This window comes from Myotis lucifugus, unplaced genomic scaffold (genome assembly GCF_000147115.1).
Source record: "Myotis lucifugus unplaced genomic scaffold, Myoluc2.0 scaffold_378, whole genome shotgun sequence".
Lineage (NCBI taxonomy): Eukaryota > Metazoa > Chordata > Mammalia > Chiroptera > Vespertilionidae > Myotis > Myotis lucifugus.
This window is the reverse complement of record NW_005871426.1, coordinates 467704-485653: the sequence shown is the minus strand read 5'-3', so window position 1 is coordinate 485653 and position 17950 is coordinate 467704. Positions and strand designations below refer to the sequence as shown.

The 17950-nt window shown below is 42.2% G+C and overlaps 1 protein-coding gene across 1 annotated transcript in view; it reads left to right on the top strand.

Annotated features, from left to right (window-relative positions):
- Positions 1-17950, top strand: part of ARMC2 (armadillo repeat containing 2) — an 85541-nt gene that overhangs the window by 27673 nt on the left and 39918 nt on the right. Inside the window, 5 exon segments of the mRNA XM_023765137.1 lie at positions 1570-1646; positions 6212-6310; positions 10394-10569; positions 15357-15459; positions 17199-17422. Of these exon segments, the coding sequence (XP_023620905.1) occupies positions 1570-1646; positions 6212-6310; positions 10394-10569; positions 15357-15459; positions 17199-17422 (679 nt within the window).

The following is a 17950-nucleotide window of genomic DNA, read 5'->3' as shown; positions in this document are numbered from 1 at the left end:
AAGCTTGTGGTATTTTCTCTTTTGGAGGTTTGCTTTCTTTTTTTTCTATCTCCTTGAGATCTGCTTCATTATTTCAACTCTGAGAGTGTGGACAATAAGAATCTCATCCCCATTTTTCATTTGATTGGCTAGGAACACCTTGCTACCAGACCTATGTTTTTACCTGAATAAAAATGAAGTAATTTTTTCAGAGTATTAACTAATTCAGTGATGGCGAACCTATGACACGCGTGTCAGAGGTGACACGCGAACTCATTTTTTTTTGGTTGATTTTTCTTTGTTAAATGGCATTTAAATATATAAAATAAATATCAAAAATATAAATCTTTGTTTTACTATGGTTGCAAATATCAAAAAATTTCTATATGTGACATGGCACCAGAGTTAAGTTAGGGTTTTCAAAATGCTGACACGCCGAGCTCAAAAGGTTCGCCATCACTGAACTAATTAGACATTTTGTAGAAGGTTAGCTTGATCTTTTCTCTCATATGATAAGATCAAGTGTTAGAGAAAAAGGACCTATTTATGGAAAAAAATATATTTGGAGAAGCTAAGCCTTGGGCCAGTAGGAAAGGTCAAGCAAGACCAGCACTGGACATTCATGGGCATCTCACGTCACAGGAAGCAGGAGCAACGGGCATACAGATGGCTGTTCGTGGGTAACCCTGGCCCCATGTATGTACACTCCTTATGGCTTTCAGAGCAAATTTTATATTTGATGAATAAAATGTTGTTTCAAAACTTTCACTATTCTCTCAGTGTTTAGTGCTTTTTTTTTTGTCTGGGAATTTTATACAGATATTTCAAAGTAAGTACTTTTAAGTTTCAGCTCTACCTAAAGAGAAATTATATCCTTCATAGACCATCTCTATATTAAATGTAACCTTAATTTAAAAAGAAACAGGTATACTAGTATAATCCTGCTATTGGCTAGCAGGATTATTTGTAATATAAAATATTTTGTTATCTAGGACTGCCTAAATTTAGCTTCAGTTTTTTTAACATTTAAATTATGTTTAAAAATAAAACATTTCCAGAGAATATTCATTTAATTTTTAAAAAGGAAACAGGACACTGTGATGGGAAAGAGCAGTGAATTAGAAATTATAAGACTTGGGCTCTAGATCTGACCTTGCTCTGTGACCTTGGGAACATCTGATGAATTTGGGAACTTTTGGGGGGGGGGGGTCTGGAGGGAGACAGAGAGAGAGAGAGAGAGAGAGAGAGAGAGATTGCTCCCAGCTCATAAATGCTAGGCTTTTGTAATTCAAGCATAGAAGAGTTCTTTCTTATTCTCACAGTGACCTCTTGTGGTAAATCCTTTTTTATTTGCAAAGTCAACTTTGGGTTTGTTTTTGTTGTTATTTCTAGTAACTATATTTCATATTGTTAAGTAAATATGGCTTGTTTTCAAAAGGTGAATCTTGGTTGGAAATTAGAGGTTGATTAAACTGGGATCTGGGTTACCCTGTGGCTTCCTCAGAAACTACATGGCCGACTCCTGACACCTACCGAAGAGAAATGCTCTGGTTTTGCGCTGAGTGCTGTGTGTGTTCCTCTTCCTCCTAGGGACCAGGGGAAGAGGCGCCCGCGGGCCTCCTCATGCCCCAACAGCTCGGACCTGAGCAGGCTGGGAGCCAGAGCAGGTGAGGTGCTTGTGTGCTTAGAGGTCCCCAACATTCCTTCACCTGCTGCAGAAAGAAATGTCTGCACTGAAGACATCCGGTGTTGGCTCACTGCTTGAAAACTCCAGGAACTTTGCTCAGCTTGGCCACACAGCAACATTGATTTTTATAACTTTTTGTTATTTTCACAACAGTCTTACCATTCTTACCATTCTTCCAGCTCAAATACTATTATCTATAGGTTACACTCTTAATGAAATTATTTTGTAAAAGCGTTTGGAAAGTTTCAAACCATGACATCAACATAGTTATTGAGTTCAAAACTTTGGTTCAAAATCGTTACTCACGTAAACGAAACTATATCAACTATATGAAGACAGCTCTTCGGGTGTTTAAACCAGTTGAGAAAAATATGTGACAATATTAGTCACAGAATAGAAATGATACAAAATGTATCATGCAATGGAACATCGCAATTAGAAAAATGAACTAGACTACATTTAAAATATTGAATGAAATGAGTATAAGCATAACATTACATGAAAAATTGAGTTGCAAAAATAATGATATATGTTGTTTATGGATATAGATCCATGTTGTAAACATGCTCCAGCATGATAAAAATAAGCACCTGGTTTAGAATGGTGGTAACCCTCAGGGGGAGAGAGAGTGGGGAGAGCAGGTGCGGGGAGACATACAGAGGGCATCAACTATATCTGTAACATTTTGGTTCTTTAAAAGGAGGAGGAGGATGAAAATATGGCTCATATTTGACCAAAGGAGTCTGGGGTATGCAGGTGTTTGTTATATTCTTTGTACTTTTATTATATACATGAAATTTTATGAAACCAAACTATGATTAGGTTCAAAAATGTTTTTATTATCTTCAAAACTAATTCCTTATCAATAAAATGACTTTTGTGGCCGATGAGAATTTCTGTAGTACTCAGGGAAATCTTAGATAGGCTCATTTCCATATCAGCATTGTTGCTGAGGCTTTTATATTTACATGCTAAAAACATCAGCCAATAAACACTGTGTCGAGTTTTTGTGCCCAGAGCTCAACGTTGTGGTTTAGAACTATAACCACTGAGACAGCAAAATCTTCAAAAACATGCTGAAATTTCTGCTTGACTTACCCAATTTCCTGTTGAATCATAATTTTTCTCTTTAGCAAACCTAGGTAAAAGTGCTTTCTGAAATATTAGCTTGTTGCTCACGACTGAGACAAACTTTATTTTTTTGTGTGGCTCTTAAAAAGTAATCATCATGAGCCCATGCTTCAGTTCCTAGTTAGTATGTAGCATGGGATTTGTGTGGGGAGCAGAGCCGGAGGAGGTGGGCGAGGGCGGAGATGTGGAGAGCCTGGAGCTGGAGACCACTGCTCAGGCAGGGGTCCCTAGGAGGGAGTGGGAAGCAAACCCTTACAGGACAGTGCCCAGCTAACTTCCGTTCTGAGAGCAAACACATCCCAGAAACATTCAGACAGGCCTGTGAGGACCTTTCCTTTCTGAAGGTCAAACAAACTGTTCTGTGATTTCTGGCTTAGCCCTGTAATCCGACTCTTCCCGGGATGAACGTTACCAGTTCTGTTTGTCCTGAGAAAAGGGGGTGGACAGTCCTGGTTCTCATAGAGCCATTCCATTATAGAGCATATTGCATAGGCGGTAAACATGCTGATGTGAGCTCACTGGACTTGAAATTTGTGTGTCTAGTAAATTTAAGGGCATCATAAATGTTGGTCAATGCAATTATTTGTCTCACATTATCTTTTGGCTTTTGGCTTGATATATGTTGATTGTATTCATATACTTTGGACTCTGAAGATGTCATGTCCCTGGGAATATGAACAGCTATGTTTTTTATACTGCTTGAATATTCAGGTTTACTTTTAGAATCCATATTTGTAATTTATCAGAGTTATGGCAGACTCATGAGAGTCATGATCCCAAAGATGATGACGGTGGCCTGTAATCTTTTATCTGCAGTTCTGAAATACCTAAAGCTCTGAAAGCTGAAATATTTTGCAAACCCCTTTAGTGACAATGCCTGAGCTGTACTGACCCCAGGCCAATGTAGTCTTGGTTCCACCAGTGTGAATAGTCACATATTTTGCTACCAGGGGGCTGCCCCAGAGGACTCTACTGGGGGTGGCATGTAAAATGCAGTGTGTGCTCCATATTGCCTTACTAAAATGCAAAGTTTTCTGCATCCCAAATCACATCTGGTCCCAAAGGCTTTGGATAAGGGATTGTAAGCCTCTACTGATATGAGCTGATTTTTCCCATTTCAACTATGTGTTTTGTGTGAATTCTCGCTTGCAGATGATGTGAAACCTTGCAGTTAAAACTAGTGACAGCCCCTACACTGCTTAGTTACAGCTTGTGGACAACCCCTTTTGTCTACTTTTGCTGCTCACGTGCTCTCCCTGCCCAGCGAGTGTCAGCCCCTCCTGGTATTAAGAAGGTTTAATAAAAGGTGAGCTTAGTCTCCCTGCAACTGGGAGTGGCTGTTTGCAGCAGGGAGTGCACTGGGCCAAGGCCTGTGAGCTGGGCGCATAGGTAACGGGTACAGCTTTCCTGCCTCTCGGCGTCATCACCTCACTTAATAGGCATCACATATATTCTGTTCAAGAGTAATACAAGCATGTGAGGAGTTTTGAAAAATACAACAGAGCACATAAGAGACATTAATAAGCCATAATCCCAGCGCTTGAGATGACCATTGTCATCCCATTTTACAGAGGAAAAGCAAAGCGACTTGCCCAACGTGAACCTGCTCGTAGGTGGCAGAGCTAGGACTCACACCCAGACAGTACCTCCAGGACCTGTGCTCCTAAAGGGCCTCCCCGGTCAGCTTGTCCATTTTTTAGTTGAAACAACCTAAATGTATACAGGCCACACACCTTTCTTTTTAAATATATTTTTAAATTGATTTCAGAGAGGAAGGGAGAGGGAGGGAGAGATAGAAACATCAGTGATGCGAGAGAATCGTTGATCTGCTGCCTCCTGCACACCCCTCACTGAGGATGGAGCCCACAACCTGGGCATGTGCCCTGACTGGGAATCAAACCTCCTGGTTCCTGCTCCATAGGTTGATGCTCAACCACTGAGCCACGCTGGCTGGACCAGCCCACACACCTTTCAATTCTCATTCTCATTCTCTCTCTCTCTCTCTCTCTCTCTCTCTCTCTCTCTCTCTCTCGCTCTCTCTCTCTCTCTTTCTCTCTTTCTCCTCATCCTGTGACATTTTTTAGGGTCCAGGCACACACTATGTGGTCACTTAATTGGTATTGGGGAGGGCACAGATTTCCTGATCCAAACCAGATGTGGTGCCCCCTCCAGCTGGACTGTCAGTGTCTCAGATCTTGAGATAATTCCTTGTGAAATGTAATCATGATTTACAGTTTCTAATATGATTTGCATTTCCCCTCAAAGTTACCTTTTAGTTTGCTGATTTGCTGCAGGGCAGAATAGCATAGAGGTCAAGTGCAAAGACTATGGACCTATTTGACACTGGGCAGGTAACTTAAGATGTCTGAACCCCACTTTCTTCATGTGGAAAATGGGGACAATTTGGGAACCTCCTCATCGCATTGTTACAGAAATTAAAGGTGGGCCTGCTGCACCCGACATACATGGTGAATGGTCGCTTCACTTCTCTGCAGGCTGCCTCTCCAGGCAGCATCCATCGTGATGTGCTGTGTCATACAGCCTGATACACCTCAGACATGATGACCTGTTTGTTTTTTAATCAAGGGAAGAAATTGCTATTTATTGAGTGTTATGCTGGGCACTGGGCTCAGAGCTTTGCCTGCATCATGTCTTGTAACTCACACAAAACCCTGAAGGCAAATGATCTGATCTCTGCTTTGCTGGTGAGGCTTAGAAAGAATGAGAAACTGGCCCCTGGTCACCCGATGCATCAATAATGAAGTTGAATTTCAACTGAGATTTGGCAGCACCCAAAGCCCACATTTTTCCCACCCCCACCCCCACCCCCACCAAATTAACTTGGCCCCCAATGCTGTGGACATTTTATTTTATACTAGAGGCCCGATGCACGAAATTCGTACAAGGGGCTCGGCCCTTGCAGCCCTCGCAGCCCCGGCTTCGTCTGGAAGGTCATCCGAACGGTCATTCTGCTGTTTGTTCTAATTAGCATATTAGCTCTTTATTTTATAGGATAGGACAGAAAATCCCTGCAAGCCTCCCTGTTGTAAAACTTTCCATTAAATGTTTTCAAGATCTTTATTCTTTACTTAGCTATAGTTTTCTATTCTGCTTTAGAGAGGGATAAGTTTAAGTAAAAATAACTCAAAACTGTTTGCCTTACTGACAATAATTTCAACATTTACAAAGCTTAAGATTTTATGAAGTATCCCAATCGGAATTTTACCTGATCTTATTGGAGTTTCATTTGGGGTGATTTGATTAGAAGACATGTAGTTCTAAATAGTGTTAGTCGAGCTTTGGGGGCAAAATGTAATTTAATTCTAGAGTTTACTATTCTTAGTGACAAATAGCAAAGGCTTTTGACGATGCTCCAGTTATAACTCTTTCCCCTGCTCTGGGTTTCTTTTGCAGGTTCAAAAGCTGACCTGCAAGAAAAGGATACAGAAATGGAAGTAGACGATGTCTTTTGGAATACCAGGATAGTGCCAATTTTGCACAAATTAGAGAAAGGTAATAAAAAAGTATTTTTTTTGTTTTAAATCAGAAATATCTGTGGCTATATATATGTCCCCGTTGCCCTGATGTTTTTAGTATGCTTTGACTATCATTTCCATGAACTCATTAAAAAACAAATGAAGTCATCTACCTGTTTACCCAGGACTATATGTAAACCTAATTTTTAATTAGGAAAATTGTATTTTAAGTGCAGCAAGAGAGTCTACTTGTAAAATCCCCCTTGGAATATATATTTATTTTCACCTCCTCTGCCCACAGGGATGCTGGTTTGAGCTCTTTAGGGTGGCAGTTAAGCAAGAAAGTGAAAGATTGAAACAGATAGCAGGTCTCTGAAACTTGACTAAGTCTCATAGACTGGCGTCCTGGGCAGCTGTGCCCCTGGTTTTCTAGATCCAGGGAGGGCACAGATTTCCTGATCCAAACCAGATGTAGTGCCCCCTCCAGCTGGACTGTCAGTGTCTGAGATCCAGATGCATATGTCCTTCTCTCTCTAGTTAGAGCACACCTGTCAGGGTGCCTCTCAGAGCAGGAAGTGTTGTGGGGTGTGCACTCTGGAGTGGCCGGCAGTGAAGGCCCACGATCAACAGGCCTCTGCAGATGTGACCTGTGGGGAGCTTGCCAGTCAGGGGAATGGCCCCCACCTTCTTCCTCTCTCCGCTGCTCGGGGAGTCCATTTCTGAGGTTGAAACAGGTTCCCGTGGAGCTGCAGCCATGGCCTGAGGCTGAGCTCAGTGCCTGGCACAACAGCACACAGTAGGCCTTCACTAGCAATTGTGGGATGAGTGCCCCTGAGATGAGCAAAACAGCATGGCAGCCACAGGAAGAGGCCCAGGGGAAGTGGGGAAGTGAGTCCTCCCCAGCAGCCATGCCGAACAGGGAAGCCGTGCAGACTCACTCCCTAACAGGCCACATGAGCTCGGCTCCCTGTAGGTTCTTGGCCGTGCTCAGGTGGGTGTGGGAGGCCTGCACATCGGGGGACTCACCTGACCTCGGTGCAGGTGCTCCTCACCTGCCAGGTGAGGGGTGAGTGAGACCAGGTCCTCACCCAGTCCACTGCCGCTCAAATCCCTGAGAATAAGAATGTTCTGATGTGGTCCCTCTAGAGTTCCTCATCTTCACCCTCTTGTGGGTAAGCCCAGTTAACTTCAGCCCTTACTTGAGGAGATGCGGGCCTAAGCTAGTGAGGGAGCACTTAGTCGGGTAGGAGTTTAACAAGTAAGCCTACGGGGAGGCACCCAGCGGGAGAGGGGCTGGCAGTGCAGGGGCCTCTCTTGGAGGAAGACTTCAGCCTGAAGGATCCCAGGAGGTTCTGAGGGCTCTGCCCCGTGGGCCCCTGCAGGAGCTAGCAGGGCCTTGGGATTTGAAATGTGGACGAACCTCCCTTCTCAGAAGGATTAGACGCTTAAGTAGGATGTGTCTTCCACAGACAACTTTAACAGCAAAAGGGGCAGGCTGGGTTACTTGATCCTTTGAGATTCTTTTTCTTTTCTTTTTTTTTTTTTTTACTTTTTTTTTGACATAATTTTAGGCTTATAGAAAAGTTGCAAGCACAGTACAAAGAAATCCTGTATGCTCTTCCCCCAGATTCCCCAGATATTAACATTTTACCACATTTGCTTCATCATTCTCTCTCTCTCTTCCTCCCTCTTGCTCTTTTTTCTCTGACACGCCCCCTCCTGCCCCCCACTACACACACACACATACACATTGCTTTTCCTTTTTTAAACCCTTTGAGAACAAGTTGCTGACATGATGTCCCGTATCCCTAAGTACTCTGGTATATACTTTTAGAAACAAGGGCCTTCTGTGATATACCTGGAAATCACCATGCAGCACTACACGAACCTCATTCAGATTTTTGCCAGTTATCCTAATAATTTTCTTTATAGAAAAAGAAAATTGCGATCACAAGTTCCAATTATTTGTCACGTCTCCTTCATGATCTTGGCTTGTTTGAGGAGTCCAGTCTAATTGTTTATGGACCGCCCCACAAATTGGGTTTGTCCGGTAGTTTCTCACAATTAGATCCAGGTTAGGCATCTGGGGCAGGTCTATGGGATGGGTGGTGCTATGTCCTCAGTGCATCCTATTAGGAGGCATGTGATGCTGACTTGGTCCATTGCTGGTGAGGTGAACTCCGACCACTTGAGGAAGTTGGTGTCTGCCGACTTTAACAGCAAAAGGGGCAGGGCTGGGTTACTTGATCCTTTGAGATTCTTTTTCTTTTTTTACTTTTTATTTTGACATAATTTTAGGCTTATAGAGAAGTTGCAAGCATAGTACAAAGAAATCCCGTATGCTCTACCCCCAGATCCCCCAGATACTACGTAAGCCTTTCAGGAAGTAAGTCTGCACGACTTAGTTTTTCTACTGTAAAATCACTATTGCCCCTCTTGTAATTAATAAGTATCTTATGGGGGAGGGGTACTTTGAGACGATGTTGTTTTATATCATTCATCAAACTTACACTCCCTAGCTTTAGCCCCTTGAAAATCTTGATAGCTCTTAGATTCAAGTTGTGTTTTGAGGCTCTGTGGCATGGATAACAAGCCAACTGGTATCCAGTGTTCATTTGATCAATCGTTTTAAAACTTGGCCCTTGAGCCTTATTTTTTAATTTTAAGCTGAAACAGATGCCCTTGAGTAGAACCCACCAGGCTGAAGGCGTGGTGGAGGGGGGCATTAGGAGAATGCCTTGAAGTCTGAACCCACTGGCCTCGGGTTTGAAGAGACTGCCAGTTACAGAAGAAGAAAACAACGAGACAAAAGTGTTTTTCACAATAGAGCTCAGGTCTTTCCCTGCATTTAAAGTTAGTCTAAGTCATTTCCCATCAATTCATTTATTGAAATGCATAACTGAGAGGCATTGAAGGTTACTTCGCTATTGAGGTTTTAAATTTTTTCTTAGATGTTATTGTTGAAAAGAGCTAAAAATGGCCTGAGTCATTTCCTTCTGCAGGCGCACACTTCCTCTATGTGGGCTTTTAAGAGCACATTATGGTATTTATTTAAGATTGGTTTCCTAGTTTTAAATTTCGTGATGGAATCTATCAGAGATAATATTTTTCAACGGAATACTGTGGACCTTGGATTCCTGTATTTCTCCTCACATTCCGTGTCTGCTTTTCTCCCTTACATGCCTGTTAGTGTGGCTGCCACTTTAAGAAATGGCTTTCCTCAGACTGCTAATTACAAAATGAAGTGTTCTAGTCTCCCTGCTTCCTAACAAAAGTCTCTTTTCATATTCTCCCCTTTTCTAATAACCACCTGCAAATCATGGTGGGTGTGGGGACATTTTGAGATTTTGTTTCATTTGAGCCTCTGTTCTCACTAGTGAGCATTATTCTCACACAAAAAAATATCGATCATTGTTTTTAAAAACAGATATATTAGAAAATGAGTATGTATTAGACTATGTCACAGGCTGTCGGTACAGTATTCTCACTGCACCATGCACGATTGATACAAACGTGTGAGACAGGATTCCTACTCACTTAGCATGACGTCTGTTGGAGGGCACTGGACATATCACACAACATCATATACAGAGCTGTGGAAATAATAGTACAAGATAGCATTTGTTGTATGTGGATTAGCGCACCTTTTCTGGATGAGCCAGAACGTCAACAGAGCCTTGAAGAGCCAGAATCAGTAGGAACAAGGAGAAGAACATTCTAGGCCAGTAGACTGCGCCCCAAAGGGTTAGCGATGGGGATGTAAATGGTCTGCTTCCATGAGCCCACACAGAGCCCTGGCTGAGGGGGAGGCCTTTAGAACGAAGGAGACCAACCAAAGTGGGTACCATTCCACTCGTTAACATGCTCTCCTAAAGACTGTGTGTGCTCGGCAAGCTCACTGACTGGTTAGTAAACAAGTTGACATGGTAAGAGATGCAGCAATGAGATGAAAAGAAGTCAGGTAGATGAAAGTGCTAAGAGGGAGGAAAGGCCTCGTTGAGGCATTTGAAGGTGTCCGGGGAGATAATTACGGGGTTTTCACTTAGACTGTCTGTGCTGGACACACTTGAAAACTTGACCCTAATTAGTCAGTGCTGCCTGCCTCTCTTTGCCCTGACAGCGGAAGACACTGAACTGCTTTGTGCGGCTTGCACACAACTCCATCGCACTTTAGAGGAAGAAAACATGCTCGGAAAGAAATTCAGGAGGAGGAGTCATCTCCTGAAGACCCTGTATAAACTAGTTGATGTTGGCTCAGACCCGCTCAGCCTTAAACTGGCAAAACTTATTCTGGCAGTAAGTTCTTCTCCCCTCTGGTCTCATAGACGGTAGCACATGAAAGTGTTGTTGAATGCTCTGCTGGTAAATACCACCAAATTGGTTAGCAATGCGGTGTGTTCATTTAGAATGTTGAAAGAAGTTCAGGTGATAAACCGATATCCCAGAATTTGACTAGAATGTACTAAGGAACTAAGGCTGAGGACCCAGAAAATGTTCCAATGAACTCTAACATGTGGACTGTGGCTGGGTTAGGAAATGGGACAATAGGCAAACACATTCAAGACAGTTGCTCTGATAACCTGACTGGAGCTCAGTATCGACATGCAGGCGGTGGTTTCTGCCCTGCAGTTTCTGCTGGGCGCTCCGCTTGCCAGGGCATTTAATCAATAACTTAAGATGACTTGGGCCCGGGCACAAGGGCCAGCTGCTGTGTGAGCCAGCGTGAAGCAGAGAAACAGCTGCATGCGGTCGTGGGAAGGTGGTCACAGATGGCTCCTGAGAGGTGTTGGAAGAAAGGGCCAGACACCACATAAAAGCGTAAAAATTCTGTCTCAAACAAAGTGATATCATTGTATGAGGAGACCACCTTGTTGTCATAGCCATAAACAGTCGGAACCAAAAGATAAGGCACAAGTGTTATAGAATGTTCTGAGAGAGCCGCTAAAACAAACGAAGCTTTGTCTACCCTGTTTCATAAAAGTAAAAGCTATTGGGGTAACAGCCCATAACTTATACCATTTAAAATCTTAAAGCACACAGCGAGAGTAAGCGCTGGCATACTTACTGACAGTGAGGAAGCGTGTCCACCGTTTCTTCGTGTGATGTCTTTCATGCAGCGAAATATTCTGACTGTATGTCCAGTGTAGTTTTTTGGAGCAGCTACAGTTTTGTTTAAGCTGTCATCCCAAACTGTTCACCCTCCCTGTAAAAACTGTGATATGATATATGACTCAGAAAGCAGCCCTTCTCTGAAGTAGTGATGTCAGTAGCATTTGAATCCCCTTTCATTGGTGATAATTGATCCATCGCTTTAGTGAAACAAAAGGAGCATAAACCACAGGGAGGACTTCCGAAGTCAAAGCTGTTAGTGGAGGTGAAAGGAGGTCAGCGTGCTTGTCCAGCTCCCTTTCGGGCCCTGGATTTGGGTCACTGTCTGGCCCAGGAGAGCCCCGGTGTGAGGCGGGAGGGCCCTGCCGGTGTAGCTGCCCGCTGCCCAGGGATGGCTTTTGGTTTCCCACCTAGATCCTAGACATTTGTCCAGGCCACGCCAACAAAATTAGTAAGTCAGAGAGCAAGAGAGAGACGGAAAATGCCATGAATTTGTTAATGCATTGCAGAGAAAGTGTTATTTTGGTTATTCAAGGTGCCATTCAAATTCATTGTACACATGTGGCACAAGTTAACTATTTTAGAGCAAAAAGCTCAGTGACCTGCCCGGCAGTGAGCATGCTCAGAATGAAACGTGTGTTAGATGGCGCCCTCTCTGTGACCGGCTGCCTCGCAGAATCGGGCAGGGCTCGCTGGGCTACACTCCGGAGCGCAGAGACGGGTAGGCTGGCCCCTCTGATGAGCTCTGAGCCCACGAGGTCAGGAAGGACCTTCAAGGCCATCGGGCCCAACGTCCCCTCTGCCTCCGGACTCTCCTGTCATGTCCCAGGCAAGACGTTGTTTTGCTTAGGCCTTGGTGATGGGGTTCTACGTAAATTTTAAAAAGACCACGTAAAAAGCTGTTGAAAAGAGTCGGCCTAAAACTAACGATATATAGGACTAAGAAGGTTCTAATAACTTCTTTCCGCCTACTTTTATTTTATCTATCAGTTTAATGCAACAATTGAGGCATTTTGAATTACTTATAGTTAAAAAAAATTCAGTGAGCATAATGTTAGTTGTTCTGATTTCTTGCATTCTTTGGTGAAGTGGGGGTTTGTCAGACCATTTTAATTTTCGTCTTTGTGTTGAAAAATCTTACAAAAATATATCAGTCTATATTAAGAGCATAAACATTATACAGTGTGAATGTAATTATATTCAGCAGGAGGAAAAACCTAGCACCCTATAAAAGGGGAAAAACGGAAAAGAAATACCAGTATGTCAACAGTGATTATATACAGGGGTAGTATTATGAGTGATTTTTAGGCTTCTCTTTAAATAGAAACGACTACTATTTTTAACATAAGAAAAATACCCCATTAAAGGAACCAAGTCCGTGCCAGGGACTCTTGACACTGGAAATATGAGTGAATAACATAGCCCCTGGCCTCGGGGCTGGCACTGTAGCAGGAGAGACAGACGGTAAACACACCAAGTGCCAGAGGGGGCTGGTGGGCACTGTGGGAAGAAATAAGCTGGAGTTCAGGAAATGGGCAGCACTGGGGCGGGGAGTGCTGTTGCGTGTAAGGTAGTGTATATTCCTTGCATGTAATTTAATGTTTTATTATCTTTTCATGTCTCAAAGTCATAATTTTGCAGTTATCAAAAGAGAAGGTGTAGGAATATGCTTTGACTATAAATTGACCTTATGGCAGACTTGGAACTTGTGAGTTATTTGTTGTTTTCTCTAATGAAAACTCTGACACTGTTTTTTGTTTGTTTGTTTCACTTTGCCACTTTTCACTAAAATTATATGACTTGGCTGGTAGGGTGAGGTTAGTTGTATTCAAGAAGCTTTATTACATATACAACACATGCTACCTACCACCATAAAAAGAATAATACATCATGATTTTGACCTCAGAATCTCACAATATAGTAGAACATTGTTGACAGATTAAAATGTATTCCCAAATATTAAGGACATTATATTTTCTTTTTACAAATATTTTAATGTTTTTATTCATTTTAGAGAGAGGGGAAGGGAGAAGGAGAGAGAGAGAAACATCAGTCGGCTGCCTCCTGCACACACCACACACACACCATGCCCCTCCGCCCCCCACCCCGGGGATCAAGCCTCAACCTGGGCATGTGCCCTGACCAGGAAATCTTACAGGCAACCTCTGGGTGCACAGACCAATGCTCAACCAACACTGGCCCAGCTAGATTTCTGTTACAAGATCTGTCGATAGTTTCTGAGGCTTACTCAACAGGGCTTCTCAGACTGGAATGTGCACATGACCCCCTGGGGAGCTTGTTAAAATGCAGATTCTGATGCAGTCCTGCTGGGTGGGCTGGGATTCTGCCTTTCTAATACACGACCAGGCGATGCCAACCTGAGGTGACATGACCTGTCTGAGGAGCAAGCAGACTCCTCAGTTGCAAAATGGGAATGACAGCATCTGATCTGCAGCGTGGCTCTGTGATCGCAGGTAAAGGGCCCAGAGCAGGGAGCGGGAAGAAGGGTAACGCTCCCTCCCTCCGCCCCTCCAGAGGGGGCTGACCGATTCATCACAGTGTCTCCTATAGCAAACACCGCAGGGCCAGGCACACACTAGGAGCTCAATAATATTTATGGGCCAGACACAGAACAAATCTAAAACTATGTATGACAGATTCCATTATCTTTTTAAAAACTAACTGAAAACTCTTTAATAAATGATAATTAAAGATAATTCAAAATATATTTTTTAAGAATAAAATAATGACCCATATGCCATCCTTTTCACACAGATACATTTATTTGTTCAGATGACCCCATTCCTACAAACATATTTTACAGTCTTGCAATGGGGGTACATCATATTTCCATCTTATAATAGCGTATAGATGTCTTTCTTTTTAAACATAGTGTTCACAGTTATACTTTTTATGGCTGCTTAATATGACTAGTATTGATGTTCCACAATTTATTAAATTTTCCCCTAATATTGGGATTTTTTTTAATATTGGACATTTAGGATTTTTCTTTTTAATTTCTACTATTTTAGATAAACACACGGCAAATTTAGTTAGTCCTCCTATACTGTGTTTTTAAAAAATGTATGCTTCCTTATTGCCCCTATGTTACTTGAATACTTTTGTGTGATTTGGAAGGTAATTTTAAACTTTGAACTTTATGTGTCATTATCCCAAAGCATTCCAGAAATAGCTCTTAAAAATAAATACATATATTATCTAATGAGAGAATGACTTTTTAATTTTATTTTACACAAATGATAAAGAGAATCATACTTCCCCTTCTTTTCTTTCACCTCCACTGTGCTTTCTAAGGTAGTTTAATCTGAAATCTGTGTCCATCTTCCTTTACTTTTGTGTTTTAAAGCAATTAGTCAACTTAGTTAAATTTATCAACATCATGCCCCCTTTTACCCTCATATATTCTTTAAAGAGTAACTAGTAATCTCACATATAAGCATGAGACCTTATGAAGTAAAAATAAATGCTTATTATTAAAATGCGATTACTCTAAATATTGTTCATATTAGATGGTTGGCAAATATGTGGCCAGAACTTTTAAAAGTTGATTTCTTTAGAACTTTACTTTGTTTTCAAAATACTTTTGCTGAGCCCCAGCCGGTTTGACTCAGTGGATAGAGCATCAGCCTGCAGACCAAAGGGTCCAGGGTTTGATTCTGGTCAAGGGCACATACCTTGTACCTTGGTTGCAGGCTCCTCCCCGGCCTGGGGCCCTGGTCAGGGCACTTGCAGGAGGCAACCAATCGATGTGTCTCTCACACGTCGATATCTCTCTCTGTCTTTCCCTCTCTCTTCCACTCTCGCTAAAATCAATGGAAAAATCCTAGGGTGAGGATTAAAAAACACACACAAACAAACAACTCTTGCTCAACCTTTAAAATTAGATTTGTGTTAAAAAACCTATGACGTCTTTATTTCCATCCATAATAGAAATGTGTTCTCTTTCTCTGCAGCTTAAAGTGAGTAGAAAGAATCTTCTCAATGTCTGCAAACTTATATTTAAAATTAGCAGGAGTGAGAAGAATGATTCTCTGATTCAAAGTGACAGCATTCTGGGTGAGTACCACTCAGTGCTACCATTGACCAAGTGTTGCACTTGAGAGCAAAGTTACAATTAGCGATAGCTAGAGTATTTTATTCTCTAGTATTATCAGAAGTTATGTGATACCTATTTTTACTCTGTTCTTTCCTATGTTTTCCACATTCCATTTAATATATCCTTTGGAGCTTAGAAGGATTGCCTACTATTTTTTTAATGCGTGTGTACCATTATGTGACTTTGCAAAATGTTCACTATTTAAAAATTCATTTCCTGGTCTTGGATTTACTATTTTAAAAAACCACCACATTTCATATAGTATTGACATAATTAACATTTCAGCCTTTTGATGTAGTAGGAATGACTAAAACTTGGAAGACATCTGTAACTATTATAGAAATTTGACATCAAAGTGTCTCAAATGTGTTTCAAATATGTAGATAGAGAATTTTACTCTATCTAGTTAATACGGTCTAATTCTTGACGTGCCCTTAAATAATTAAGATGCTTTAATAGCTACCTAAATAGAAGTCTTTTATGAAATTGTATTGCTGATCTAAAAGAAGGCAGCATGGAAAATACTTTGAGTCCTCTTTTTGCAACAGAGGATAAATGGTCTTCATCTATTTTTTATCCCAGCATACAGGGACAAGCCCAGTACTGGAAGAAATGTCAGTGAATCAGCTCATTGAGAATTGTAGACTAAAAACAAAGAAAGATTCTGACAAATGATCACATTAATATTAATAAAACGTGAGATAGGCATGATTAGCCTTATCAGGCTTACTTAGATCACTCCTAAAACCTAGTATTGTATGTTTTTGGATGGATGTTCTTAAGTTGTCTTGGGAAAGGGTGGATGTTATATTTGAAGCATTCCTTTCTATGGTGATTGAGATTTTTTTTAAAAGATCCTATCTTGATTGATTTCCCATTCATACAACAACTGGTATATTTTAAATGGTTTGTTGAAATGTAACTCTTAAATTGCTTTAATAATAAGTTAATAGCTCAAAATGTTTGCAACCAAAAACAAGGCTAGTTAGTAAGTGTTAGTAAGAGGCAAGGAATGGCATTCAAAGAACACTGTCTTATTTATATACTAGTGGCCCAGTGCACGGATTTATGCACACTGAAAGGAAATTAATTAAAAGGTGGTGGGTGGGGCGGGACTGGGCGAGATTGCCAGACATGCCCTGGAGCCAACCTCCTGCGGTCCCTCCCTGGCCGGCGCACCTGGGGCAGCGCCATGGCTTGAAGGGCATCTGCAGAGTGAGTGGGGTCCCTTCGGCAGATGGGGTCCCTCAGCCTGGCCTGCAGGGATCTGGCCAAAACCAGCTCTATGACATTCCCCAAGGGGTCCCGGAGTGCAAGAGGGCACTCTGCAAAGTTGTTGTTGCTCTGCAGCTCCTTCATTGAGCATCTGCCCCCTGGTGGTCGGTGCGCATCATACCTACTGGTCAGTCGGATGGTCGGTTGGTTAGACAGTCGCTTAGCCATATATATGTGTGTGTGTGTGTGTGTGTGTGTGTGTGTGTGTGTGTGTATTCCCCTTCCTTCTGTTTTTACTATTATGAAGATTTAGCTAAAGGTAGACTTTCCTCTTTATACCTATCAATAATCCATAACAAACATTCGACTGTAGGTTCTGACTAACATTCTACAAATTGTCTTTGAAGTTCACAAACAAACACTTTACTATGTCTCTCTCCAGCTGTTATAATCATACATTTGTAATAATCCATCTTTTTGACAGAATCATTATTGGAGGTCCTGAGAAGTGAAGACCTGCAAACTAACACTGAAGCTCTTTTATACTGTATGGGGACTATCAAATTCATTTCTGGAAATCCAGGATTTCGTAATGAAATGATCAGCAAAGGTGCTGTGGAAATACTGATGAATTTGATAGAGCAAATAAATGAGAATGCCAATAAATGTGGTACCTGTTTGCCCAATTCAGGCCACTTGTTAGTCCAAGTAAGTATTTTACTTGAAAAGGTAAGATGTGTTAAATTAGTTTTCATGTTACCTAGTAACAGTTACATGCCAGGTGAATGTGTTAACAGGTGGACTGTTGCCTACAGCTAGGCGGGAGTGCCTGGCCTTGAGGACCAAGGGCAGCAGTCACTGCCCCACCTCCTCCCTGTGTGTGCCCATTTCCTCTGGAAAAGCTATTCCAAGGCTTTTCATGGAGCAGCTGTCCACACAGCTTGCAGACAAATTTTCCACTACCCTGCAGAGAAAGAAGGCCTGGAACCATGAAAAAGCAGTGCCTCTCTGCAAAACAATTGCATGTTATAATCAGAATTATAATTATACTAGATGCCCCGGTACACCAAAAATTTGTGCACTTTGTTGGGGGGGGGGGGGCGGTCCCTCACCTCAACCTGTGCCCTCTGACAGTCTGAGACCCCTTGGGGGCAGCCCGGGAGCCCTCGGGGATGTCCACTTGCCAGCGGGGAGCAGGCCTAAGCTGTAGTCGGACATCCTTAGTGCTGCTGAGGA